The 12,297-nt window shown below is 45.5% G+C and overlaps 2 protein-coding genes across 5 annotated transcripts in view; one reads left to right on the top strand and one right to left on the bottom strand.

Moving 5' to 3' along the window:
• The first annotated feature begins 331 nt into the window (after positions 1-331).
• On the top strand, positions 332-5,754 carry LOC109643845 (E3 ubiquitin-protein ligase TRIM50). Of its 2 annotated transcripts, XM_020109084.2 has the most exons (9): positions 332-577; positions 736-862; positions 945-1,115; positions 2,560-2,655; positions 3,008-3,238; positions 3,353-3,375; positions 3,450-3,574; positions 4,002-4,183; positions 5,017-5,754. In XM_020109084.2, exons 1-9 carry the CDS (start codon positions 477-479, stop codon positions 5,437-5,439), a joined length of 1,479 nt encoding a protein of 492 aa, XP_019964643.2. In that variant the 5' UTR covers positions 332-476; the 3' UTR covers positions 5,440-5,754. The 2 variants fall into 2 exon arrangements, with proteins under 2 accessions (XP_019964643.2, XP_069371598.1); XM_069515497.1 differs by having other exon boundaries at positions 3,008-3,375.
• Positions 5,755-6,139: 385 nt separating this feature from the next.
• Positions 6,140-12,297, bottom strand: part of LOC109647441 (ankyrin repeat and SOCS box protein 2-like) — a 6,459-nt gene continuing 301 nt past the window's right edge. The window contains exons 2-10 of one of the 3 annotated variants that reach the window (XM_069515492.1): positions 11,203-11,524; positions 9,732-9,842; positions 9,294-9,463; positions 9,051-9,206; positions 8,702-8,947; positions 8,232-8,403; positions 6,753-7,323; positions 6,527-6,680; positions 6,140-6,422 (exon numbers count right to left, since the gene is read on the bottom strand). In XM_069515492.1, coding sequence (XP_069371593.1) covers positions 6,289-6,422; positions 6,527-6,680; positions 6,753-7,323; positions 8,232-8,403; positions 8,702-8,947; positions 9,051-9,206; positions 9,294-9,463; positions 9,732-9,842; positions 11,203-11,489 — 2,001 coding nt within the window. In that variant the 5' untranslated portion in view covers positions 11,490-11,524 and the 3' untranslated portion in view covers positions 6,140-6,288. The remainder of the gene's footprint in view (positions 6,423-6,526; positions 6,681-6,752; positions 7,324-8,231; positions 8,404-8,701; positions 8,948-9,050; positions 9,207-9,293; positions 9,464-9,731; positions 9,843-11,202; positions 11,525-12,297) is intronic. The other 2 variants (XM_069515494.1, XM_069515493.1) reach the window with 2 other exon arrangements.

Below are 12,297 nucleotides of genomic sequence, written 5' to 3' on the forward strand. Positions count from 1 at the left end.
GTTTCCTGTAAGTCTGTTTCCATGGAGACGGTGAAGGTGACGTTCAGGTTTTTATCAGATGAAGAGTTTAAAAGCACAAAAGTCACAATCCAACAACAGTATCATTATTATTGTTATGAATAATAGTTATAACAATAAGAAGAAGTCGTGGAGGAAGAAGAAGAAGACGAATCTACACCGTCTGAATACGACTGAAAGGTTCTTATCATTTTCAAATATTTTGACATTTTCCAAACATTCGAAACACAAAGGACCAATTAACTTCTGGCTCCTCCCACTGTGTTGGTCCAGTCAGTCTCCCCGGAGAAGAAAACAGGCTCCGTATAATCAGAGTCAGAGCTGCAGTCACTCAAGTCTGGAGGCTTTGATTTTAGGGTCCTGGTAGTTCTGGTCCGACTGGACCCGGTGGCTTTGGACCCGGTGGCTCTGGACCCGGTGGCTCTGGACCCGGTGGTTCTGGTGCCAGTGCTGTGGATATGGAGCGTCGTCAGAGTCTGGAGGAGCAGCTCAGGTGTCCTGTCTGTTTAGACGTGTTCACAGAACCACTGATATTACAGTGTGGACACTCCTACTGCAGGTAAGATGGTGAGGAGGGGACTTACCTGTCCTCACCTTGTCTGTCCTAACCTCACCTGTCCTCACCTCAACTGTCCTCACCTCATCTGTCCTGACCTGTCCTCACCTCACCTGTCCTGACCTGTCTTCACCTCACCTGTCCTGACACCATCTGTCCAGGTGTTGTGTGCGCTCCATGACGATGGACCTGCTCGGCCAGCTGCAGTGTCCTGTGTGTCGCTGTGCAGTGGACGGAGACAGTCCTTCTCCCAACGTTACTTTGGCTCGAATTATTGACGCTCTGCAGGTAAAAACAGCTGAGATCAGAGATACTATCAGTGATGTTTTGTTAAAAACTAATGACTGTAATTACTTGTTGGTGGTGACAGGAAGTGAGTGTTTCAGGTGGAGCTCAGCTGGAGTCGTGTCCTCAGCATCACAACCCGCTCAGCCTTTACTGCGAGGACGAACTAACGGTGATCTGTGGCCTCTGTGGAAGCATCGGTGCTCACCGTGGACACAAGATCACACCTGTGAGCTCCGTCTACAGCCGCATGAAGGTTCGACTCAGTCTCTGAGATTATAAAGTGTTGAAATGAAAAATGAAGGATCTGTTCATTCATGTACGGTAATCATTTAACCACCGTTCTGTGGTTAAATGATTACCGTAAATGAGTGTAAAGTCAAACACTGGAACAGACGTGTTGACCGAACTTAAACCCAGAACAGTTTGTTGATGCTGATAAGGAGCCGCATCATATCGTCAAGATTAAGACGAATCAAATACAACCTTTTAGTTCCCAGATTAACGACAATAAGGTCACATGGTACAGTCACTGTAACACAGGGACCTTCCATGGCGTCTGCCCTCTGGCACAAAGTTGTTACTTCCTGTCTAACTTTCCATGGTCGACATTTTGGATCATATCTACATAATATTAGCCGGCTTAAGAAAATGGAGTGTGTTCTATCCTGTCATCAGCTGAGCAGGAGGTTTATTAATAATAATATCTTTGATATCTTTACTTATAGCACATCTCAAAAGAAAGTTACAGAGTGCTTCACAAGTAAAAGAGACAAGAAGAAAACATGAAAACAAAAACAATAGTCATAAAAGAATAAAGGTCAAGTGTCTGGACTGGATCCTCAACAGAAACCTGAGGTCGTTGATAAAGGCAAAGCTCAAGATAAGGATAAAGATAAGAATAAAGGTGAAGGTGAAGCAAAAGTTAAAGATAGCAAACTATAATACTAATTAATAATCACTTCCTGCTGATATATTTTGAGGTTAGACTTTGTGAGTTTTGTTTGTATTAATAAAATGAAGCCAGGTGAAATGTTGAAGACTGAGTGGTTCGTCTCTGGCTGCTGTGGAGGACCCCAGTGGCATGGTCAACTGCCACGGAGACAATCCAAATACAATGTGATGTATAGATTAAAAGTAAAGACTAGTTGTAGACTGCTGCACAGAGACATTTAGCTGTTTGTTTAAAGTCGACTGAGCTCAGTACCTCAAACGTAAAACGCGGTCGTCTGTTTACTGAAGATTTACCAAGATTGACCGTGTCCAAATCTACCATCGATGATCGGTTCTGACACTGTCCAGGCTGAGAGGAGACTGAGGCTCAGAATGGCCGATGTGGATTCTGTCCTGGAAGTCTTTTAGACTGAGCAGGTGCCAGTCAGATATGAAATGTCAGGACTGTACAGACTGAGTCAGGTCCTGGTTCTGTGCTGGAGACAGTCTCCAGGTCTCAGGGTGGGTCTCCAGAGAGGACAGATGGAGCTGAGGTCAACAGGTATACTCTGTTTTAGACTTGGCTCAGGTTCAGGTTGTGGTTCTGGTCCTAGTTCTGGTTCTGGCCTTGATTCTGTCCTGGTCTTTACCAAACCCCTGTGATCTGGACTCTGGGTCAGGAGAAGAACCATAACTTCTTCATGATGTTTGTTAACAATGTCCAAATCTGTCTAATATGTCTGTCTCTCTGCCTGTCTGTCTCTTAGGAGGATATTTCCTGTCTGATGACGGAGTTCCAGCAGCAGAAACGTAAATTCGAAGATCACATTTGTAAACTTTCGTACAACAGATCGAGAATCACGGTGAGTTTCACGTTTTATAATTTTCACATCCGTTTGTTTGTGTCACTGCGACATTAACTAAAAACCGACCGGGGTGTCGTCCAATTACACTGTCTCCCCAGGACATTTGTCGTCAGATGTTTATGTCAAATCAAACATTTCCTTTTCCACATGAAAAAAAGAAACCTCAACATGAACACTGCTACCTGATGGCCAAAGATAAGAACTACACCTCAGACTGTGATCTCCAACTTTTTATCCTGATCAACTAATCGCAGTGTCTCAGGAGGATCAGTGTTTTCACTCTACCCTCAACTCACAACCTCAACCAGTAGGAGATGACCACATTAACTGCTTCTCTCTGCCCAATCAGAATGAGTCTGACGTGCTGAAGTGGGTGGTGAGGAAGGAGTTTGGCGAACTGCGGCGCTGCCTTGAGGAGGAGGAGGTGGGGTTCATGCAGCAGGTGGAGACGTCTGCTGCCGTCCTCATCCTGTCCCTCCAGAACCAGACGGACCAGTTAAACCAGAACCTGAACCGACTGCAGGAGGCGCACAACACCCTGCAAGAGCTGAGCAACGAGGGACACTTGGACTTCATCATGGTACTGTCAGTCCGAGACACTGATCTGTCCCCTGTGGACATGATGTTTGTTGGATGGGATCTGATCAATAACCTTCATCAGACTCATTACTGTCCTGTTTCTGTTTGTTTACAGAAGTACGGATCAATCGCTCCGAGGTAACAAACGTCTTTTCAGTTTTCAGTCAATTTACCCAGAAAACGTTACAAGATTAAAAATGTACCGTCTGCAGGTTCAGAGAGAGTCAGAAGCTCCAGAAGAGGGAGCTCTTCAGCTCCGTCAACTTCAAACCAGGTTTCAACCACAACGACATCAAACTCACAGTCTGGAAGAGACTACACCGAAAAGTCCTGCCAGGTTCACCTGTCCCTGTCCCTCTACCGGTCCCTGTCCCTCTACTAAGCACTCTACCTGTCCCTCTACCTGTCTCTCTACCCGTCCCTGTCCCTCTACCTGTCCCTGTCCCTCTACTAAGCACTCTACCTGTCCCTCTACCTGTCCCTCTACCTGTCTCTCTACCCGTCCCTGTCCCTCTACCTGTCCCATTCCCTCTCCCTATCTCTTTACATGTCCCTGTCCGTCTACCTTTCTCCGTCCCTCCACTTTTCCCTCTACCTGTCTCTCTACCCGTCCCTGTCCCTCTACCTGTCCCCTTCCCTCTACCTCTACCTGTCTCTCTACCCATCCCTGTCAGTTATAAATCAGCTGAATGATTCAAACATTTTGTTTTGGTGGTGGTAAAGTTTCTGTCTTCACATATTTAAACTTCCTTTTCTTCCTCCAGCACCAGAGATGTTGAAGCTGGATCCTCAGACCACTCACCCGATGTTGGAGCTCCATCACGGGGACACGGTGGTGGTCTGTGGGGCAGTGCTGCGGAGACTTCCTGATAATCCAGAGAGGTTCAGTTATAGTTACTGCGTCCTAACCAACCGAGGCTTCTCCTCTGGGAAACACTACTGGGAGGTAAACTGTCATCAGTGTCACAATCCTGCAGTTCAGCTGCCATTTCAACACACAGGGGATTCACCTGAGGATACACCTCTTCACACAACGGGCCTCATTCACCAATATCTTCTCAAATCTGTTCTTGGCAGGTTTTCAAAAAAAAAATCTACGTCAGTTTCAAGACACATTCTTAAACTGCAGAATTGTTCGCTCATGTGTTCTTATATGATAAATGTCATGTGTTCGTAAGTCTAAAGCAGAGATAGATAGAAACTGATAGAAACAAAGATAAACGCTCCACCGATGCCCTAAAAGAGCATGAGCCTGCAGTGCACACACAGAAATCACAGAAACTGAAAAGATCATTAAAGAAGTGTCCCTGTCCCGTCCAGAGAGAAGATGTTTGTGAGTGTTAACTGTTTCTGTCTTCTGTCTGGATCCTCACTGACATGTATGTGTTAAAGCCAGCTTTACTGAACAATTAGGACTCTGATGAAGACGAGTGCACTATGTTCACACTATTCATCTTCCTGTCTTCAGGAGTCTTTCACTCGTGAGTTCTCACATGACTGAGTGTCGACAGGTTTTCACACAATACACCATCTTCACCAGGAACAGACCCCCTCGCGTGTCTGGTCTCCAAATCCAGTCAGAGTCTGCAACCTATTGGCCTCTTGAACTTTGAGGAGTTCACTCAAAGTGATTGAACGCAGATTTGGCTCCGGACATTTGTCCAAGAGACAGGCGACTGGAGAATAGGGCTAAAAATGGTGTTGTATGAATGAGACGTATGTTGGGTAAACTCAGCTGCTCGTGTAGAACCAGTGGTTGTAAAGTTGTGTGCTCACCAGGTGGAGGTGGGTAACAAACCCAAATGGCGTCTTGGTTTGGTCAAAGGAACAACAGGTCGGAAGTCCAAGCTGGTGAAGAGCCCAGAGAGCGGAGTGTGGCTGATCGGACTGAAGGACGGAGTTTACGAAGCCTTCTCTTCACCCAGGGTCGTCCTCCCGGTGTCAACACCCCCTTGCCGTGTGGGACTGTTCCTGGACTACGAGGGAGGAAGCCTGACCTTCTATAACAGTGACAGTCCTGACGAGCTGGGCTTCATTTACAGCTTCAGGCTGGACATCCAGGGGAAGGTCTACCCCCTGCTGGACGTCTGCTGGCATGACCGAGGAGACAACAAACAGCCCATGATCCTCCCCCAGCCTCACAGGGCCCACCTCCTCCCCCAACCCCTCCCACAGCCCCTCCCCCACAAACAGGACAAGTGACAGAATCTTCCGTTACGATCTGTCGTCCGTCATCTGACGTCATCCTCTATATTGAAAACTGTTTCTACTCATGTGTGACTTTATCATCTCTGAGTGAAGATCACGTCAAAATATTTCAATATTTTAATTATTAAGAAAACTTTCTGTAATAAAATCTGTTTATATTTTTAGTTAAATCTGTAATAAACAATCAAAATGTAAATAGATTTAAAGAACTTCAGTTAATAAAGTCAAAATTAGTTCATTTAGTTAAAACAGCTTTTTATTTCATTGTTTTAAAACCTAAATTTTCAATAAATTTTAATTGTGAATAGATTTTGTGATTATGAGTCAAATGTTTTCAAATGTTATCATCATGTTGCTCTCTTCTTAACAAAGTTAGTAACAGATTAATACAAGTTATTAAAAGGTAATAACATTATTAACATGTTAATAACAGATGTATACACGTTATGAACATGTTAATAATGTTATGAACATGTTTATAACGTTATTAACATGTTAATAACATTATTAACATATTAATAACAGATTTATACACGTTATGAACATGTTAATAACGTTATTAATGTTAGTAACACATTAATACAAGTTTTTAACATGTTAATATCGTCTGTTTTATCTGTTTATGCTGAGCTGATGCAGCTAAACTACAACAACTAAATTTCTATATTTCTCATTTTTGATCTTTTAGCCTTTAACAAACAACAAACTTAATCTTGTAACTGAGTAAACTGGGCTTAACTTAGTTAACTGAGTAAACTGGGCTTAACTTAGTTAACTGAGTAAACTGGGCTTAACTTAGTTAACTGAGTAAACTGGGTTCAGTCAGTATGAGCAACACCTCAGTCATTCGAAGGATCCTTCTCCATGTTGCAGGAACCGGATCAGACCTCCAGGCAACGGTAACTTCTTCACATGTCGACGTACAACCAGCTGCAGGATCTGCAGCCTGCAGAGCTGCATCAGCGACCGCGGTGAAGCTGAAACACAAACCAGGAATTAAAAACACCAACAAACTCTAAACACCAACATGTCTTTACTTCAATGATGAGTTCGATCAGTTATTGATTCGTTATTGACTGACTTGCTTTTTCTTTGATGATGCTCCACTCGCTGTAACTGTCCAGGTGTTCCATTAGTCTGGAGCAGAGAGACACATGACCAACGTAGTCCAGTAGCACGTCAATGATTGGCCCCGCCCACCGACAGATGCTGGGGGCTGAGATCATCTCACAGAACTGTCAATCAATCAATCAATTAATCATTTTATCAGTCAATGCCTTTATTTAATCGTGTTAAACTCAGGTCACCTGAACGCCTCTCTTCAGTTGTGTCTCTTCCAGGAAATAGGGGTTGTCCCTCTCTGATCGGGTGGTTTTGATTGGTGGATGAGGTTTGCTGCCATAGCAACAGTCAAAGCAGGAGCGGGCGTGGCCTCCCTGGTCCAGCAGGTACTTGAACATGGGCAGGTACTTCATGGAGAACATGTAAACAGCGGGGAAGGTGGTGGGGTGAGTGGGGATGCAGGCGTTGACGTCAGCTCCGTGCTTCACGAGCAGGACTGTGGTCTGAATGCAGCTCTGCCTCGCCGCCACCATCAGCGGCTTGAACATGTCCAGGTTTGGGTTGGCACCAGCTGCCAGCAGCATTCTCACTGCGTCAATGTTGTTGTTTATGACAGAGAAGTAGAGCGCCGTACTGCGGCGGTCCTCGTACAGCTTTGATCGTTCCTCAGACAACTGAGCATTAACATCAAAGCCTGCTTCAATCAGAACCTCCAGCACATCGTCACGGTTGCGCTCAGCTGCCACATGGAGCGGGCTGATGCCGGCCCGCCAGACTCTGGCCTTACTGGTGGCTGGGATCAACATGGACACGATACTGGAAGCAGGGGACATCACAGGGATTAGCTCAGTCTGATTCCCAACAGGAACCTGACAGCCGACAGGAAACCAGTCGTGTTTTGTAAAGAAGTGAAGTTAGAGTTTTGATTTTACTGTTAGATCGTTTATGGGACCCATTACATATTTTCTTACACCTTCATAAAAAAGCAACATTTTTAGTCCAGATTCACACTCATCAACAATTTTGACGTAACAGGGTTAGGGTTAGGGTTAGGCTGCTAACCGCTGCTACAGCCAAGGACCGGGCCAGACTGCAGCGCATCATTCGCTCCACTGGGGGTGATCGGCTGCCACCTGCCCTCTCTCCAGGACCTGTGAGTCTCCAGGACTCTGAGGAGTGCAGGTAAGATTATGGCCGACCCCTCCCAACCTGGTCATAGACTCTTTAAGCCACTTCCCTCTGGCAGGAGGCTGGAGGCCATCAGGACCAAAACCTTACGCAACAAAAACAATTTTCATCCCGACTGCTGCTTCTCGTTTTTGCCACTAAGTGGGGCCTTTGAGTTGCAGTCAGAAGATTTTGACCCAGAAGAAGAATTTTGTAGTTCTAGAATACGACTAGACGATGAAGCAAGTTTGTTGTAAAGTGAAGATTAATGCTCAGCAATGATGTTCACTGCTATGCAGATGACACCCAGCTCTACACAGCTGTTGATTCTTGCGGCCTGAGCCTCATTTCTTCTTTAAGAATCAGTTTTAACCAAATATCCTCATTAATGAGCCAGAAACTACATCTAAATCAAGGACCACACTGGGTTTGAACCATATCAAGAAAACACCTGCTGTGGTGGACGTCAGCTCTGCTAAGAGAGTCTCTGACATCCTGAGGAGCCTAGTATTAAAAGCTATTATTGAAATAAAGGCGATTATAGTCAGTGTGCCTACGTGTCACTTCCTCTCTGAGCAGCGATGTGAAGTGGTAATAATCCGGTCTTCCCAGGTTTGTTGGCATCTGCATTTTGTGAGAGGAGGAGCCTCACAATTTCCTCATGTACATTTTTAGCAGCTTCGTAGAGAGCAGTGGCTCCATCAGCAGCCTGACTGTTGATATCTGCACCTGCAGAGAACAGACAGGTTCAGGGTTCAGACACACACAGCAACACTCCAAGTGGTTTTCATCTAGACAGAAAAACAAAGCCTAATTAACAAAGAATGTCTTTGCAAAAACAGAAATTAGCAGCTGACAGAATTGACGAAGGTTAGCAGAACTTGTGAGTATAAACAGTAGAAGATAGCAGTTAGAAAAAGCAGTAGCATTAGCACTCAATAGACGCAGTAGTAAACAGTAGAAGTTACTGGTAGAAGTTAGCAAACAAGTATTAGCAGTAGAACAATCAGATAAACCATCCGGTTACCATGTTTCAGGAGGAAGCGCAGGGTGGCAACCTGCCCCGTCTGAGCCGCAGTAAACAGCGGTGAGATGCCGTACATGTTGCTGAGGTTGTGTTTGGCTCCGGCCTTTAGCAACATTTCACAGATCTCCACGTTGTTTTGAGCAACAGCTTCCTGAAGTGCAGTACAACCCTGAATACAACGAGTGTTCACTGCAACACCGTGATTCAACAAGGCCGCCACCATCTCCGCACTGTCCCGCTCACAGGCTGCAGAGGAGAATATTCACTGATCATCTTTATATACAGTCGGTGATCAGTGACTGAAGGTCTGTAAATATTAAGATATGTAAATATCACTTCCTGTTGTTACCTTTGTAGAGGGGAGTCTCTTTGTCATAGTTTGTGATGTCAGTGTCGGCTCCGTTCTCCAGCAGCACCTGAACACATGTTACTTCCTGTCTGCTGACGGCGAGCAGCAGCGCTGACTCACCCTGTTCAGTTCGCTTGTTGATGGTCCCTGGCTGAGCTGAGCACAAACACACAGACTAAAGTCTCATGTCTTCTGGACTTTGATGTGATGTCTTAGATGTCTTAGATGTCTTTATGTCTCTACCTGACAGCAGGACCCTCAGACAGGTGTCTTGGCCGTACCACACTGCCTGATGAATGGCGAGCCAGCCTGGTTTACTCGGCAGCATCAGGTTTGTTCCAGGACACATCACCATGTTTTTCACACCGCTGACATCTCCAACACGGATCGCTTTGAACAGAGGCTCCTCCTCCCTGCAGAGACAATACCAGACAGCTGTCTCACCTGTCTCACCTGACCTCACCTGTCTCACCTGACCTCACCTGTCTCACCTGAACTCACCTGTTCCACCTGACCTCACCTGTCTCACCTGAACTCACCTGTTCCACCTGACCTCACCTGTCTCACCTGACCTCACCTGTCTCACCTGAACTCACCTGTTCCACCTGACCTCACCTGTTTCTTCTACCCCCCCCTCGCAGGGGACACAGCAGGTGTACAGAGCTTTAGAAATTAACTCACTCTTCCGGTTCCGGAGCAGTGTGGACCAGGGTACCATCAGCTCTGCGATAAGCCACCATCCTTTTCCCAGAGCCCGTCATGAAGGTGCTGACTGTCCCATCAAAAGTCTTCCTGCCACCACATCACCAAGACAACAGCCAATCAGAGCACAAAGTCTAAACACCTCCTCAGTCAACACGTGACTCAGAAAAATGATCACTATATATTTATGTGTGATCTGACTTCTGTGGTAATGAAGTCTTTTGAACGTCTTGTCCTGTCCAACCCCAAGGACATCACCAACCCCCTTCTAGACCCACTACAGCATCGTCTACAGAGCCAACAGATCTGTAGACGATGCTGTAAACGTGGCTCCACTTAATCTTCCAGCACCTGGACTCCCAAGAAACCTACACCAGGATCCTGTTAGTGGACCACTATATCCCTGCTCTGCTCCAGGACGAGCTCTCACAGCTGAACGTGCCAGACTCCACGGGATGAGTCTGCTCACAGGTCGGAGATCGACCACCTGGTGACCTGGTGCAGTGACAACAACTTGGAGCTCAACGCTCTGGAAACAGTGGAGATGACTGTGGACTTCAGGAAGAGCCAGATCCCTCCATCGCCCTGTGTGACTCTCCAGTGGAGTAATTCAGCTTCCTGGGCGCCTTCATCACCCAGGACCTGAAGTGGGATCTGAACATCGACTCCCTCACCACATCCAGTTGAAGGGGCACTTCCTGCTGCAGCTGAAGAAGTTCAACCTGCCAAAGTCGATGATGGTGAACTTCTACAACGCATCATTGAGTCCATCCTCACCTCCTCTATCACCATATGGTTCACAGCTGCTACAGCCAAGGACCGGGCCAGACTGCAGCGCATCATTCGCTCCACTGGGGGTGATCGGCTGCCACCTGCCCTCTCTCCAGGACCTGTGAGTCTCCAGGACTCGGAGGCATGCAGGTAAGTTTGTGGCCGACCCCTCCCAACCTGGTCATAGACTCTTTAAGCCACTTCCCTCTGGCAGGAGGCTGGAGGCCATCAGGACCAAAACCTTACGCAACAAAAACAATTTTCATCCCGACTGCTGCTTCTCATTAACAAGACCTGGGACCCTTTAACTGCACTGATGACCCTGTGACTGAGACACTTTACAAATTACAATAACTACCTTTTTGCACAATCCTTCCTGCTTATAGTATTTTTTATTTGCTTACTATTAGTATTATTATGTTTTCTTTTTATATTAAATGTTTGTTTCCTATTTTGATATTTTCTGTATTTATAATTGCACAAACACACCACAGCAAATTCCATGGCCACTTGGCAATAAACCAGATTCTGATTCTGAGTCCGAGTTATGTGCTGAGGTGGAATCGTGATTGTTATCATTTCTGTATATTTCGATAATCCGCCTGATCAACAGTTGATATTCAATAAATATTCTTTGATCTGAAGCTACTTTTCATGTAAAGTGTGTGAGCTGACGTACAGATCAGGAGGTTTTTCACTCGGAGGGTTTGGTGAACTGTAGTGAGCGGCTCCCTGGGCTGGAGGAGGATTCTGGGAGTGGTGTCTGACCTCAGGGTTCAGGTTGCTGGTTGCGTCACTGGTTGCCTCACTGGTTACGTCGCTGGTTGCGTTGGGGTTGCTGTAGTGTTTGTCATCCAGACTTCGCTCGATGGCGATCTGCAGCACTTGGTCATCACTCAGGTTACTGTAGAGAGAATAATCCTCAAAACTGAGACTGGGATCAGCTGAGATGCCGCCTGCTGCCATGATGGAGGATTAGTGACGTTCACCTCAAAAACAAACTGAGAAAGAAAAACTAAAGTTCAAACAGGACAAAAGAGAATCAGGACTTTCATCAGTGTAGTTTTTATCTTTGACTGGATGAACAGAAACTGTTGCTTTTAGCAGCAGATTTAAGTGAAACCACCTCGAAGAAAACATGAGCCGTAAAAACACAATGAAAAATGTCTATCCTGTGCTTTCTGATGAACATATGACATAACACATGGTCATAAAATGGATGATCTAACACAGGGGTCACCAACCTTGTATGAAACTGAGAGCTACTTCATGGGTACTGATTCATACGAAGGGCTCCCAGTTTGATCCACTCTTCTGAAATAACACATTTGCTCAGTTTGCCTTTAGTTATATATTATTATTAATGATAAATGATACTCATCTATGTGAAGACACTGATCACGTTAATGATTTCTCACAATAATTATCAACAATGACTTAACAGATGATATCAATATTCAACACTTTATTTCTGTTTATCTCAGCAATTGTTTACATTTTCAGACGATCACTTCTTCAACATTTCATAAGAAAAATGTCCCATTTTCACGAGCCACTGACCAACCGTTAACAAATCATAGTCAATCCTCAACCTCAGTATGAGAATAAACATTTGACAGTATAAAAAAATCAATAATAAAATTTTATTAGAAATGCATATCAAATGTTAGACGCAGCTCACCGGTCAGTCGTGTTATTTTTTAGAACTGGCCTGCGGGCGACTCATGTGGTCCTTGGGGGCGACCTGGTGCCCACGGGCACCGTGTTGGTGACC

The sequence above is a fragment of the Paralichthys olivaceus genome, chromosome 19 (genome assembly GCF_024713975.1).
Source record: "Paralichthys olivaceus isolate ysfri-2021 chromosome 19, ASM2471397v2, whole genome shotgun sequence".
Classification (NCBI taxonomy): Eukaryota; Metazoa; Chordata; class Actinopteri; order Pleuronectiformes; family Paralichthyidae; genus Paralichthys; species Paralichthys olivaceus.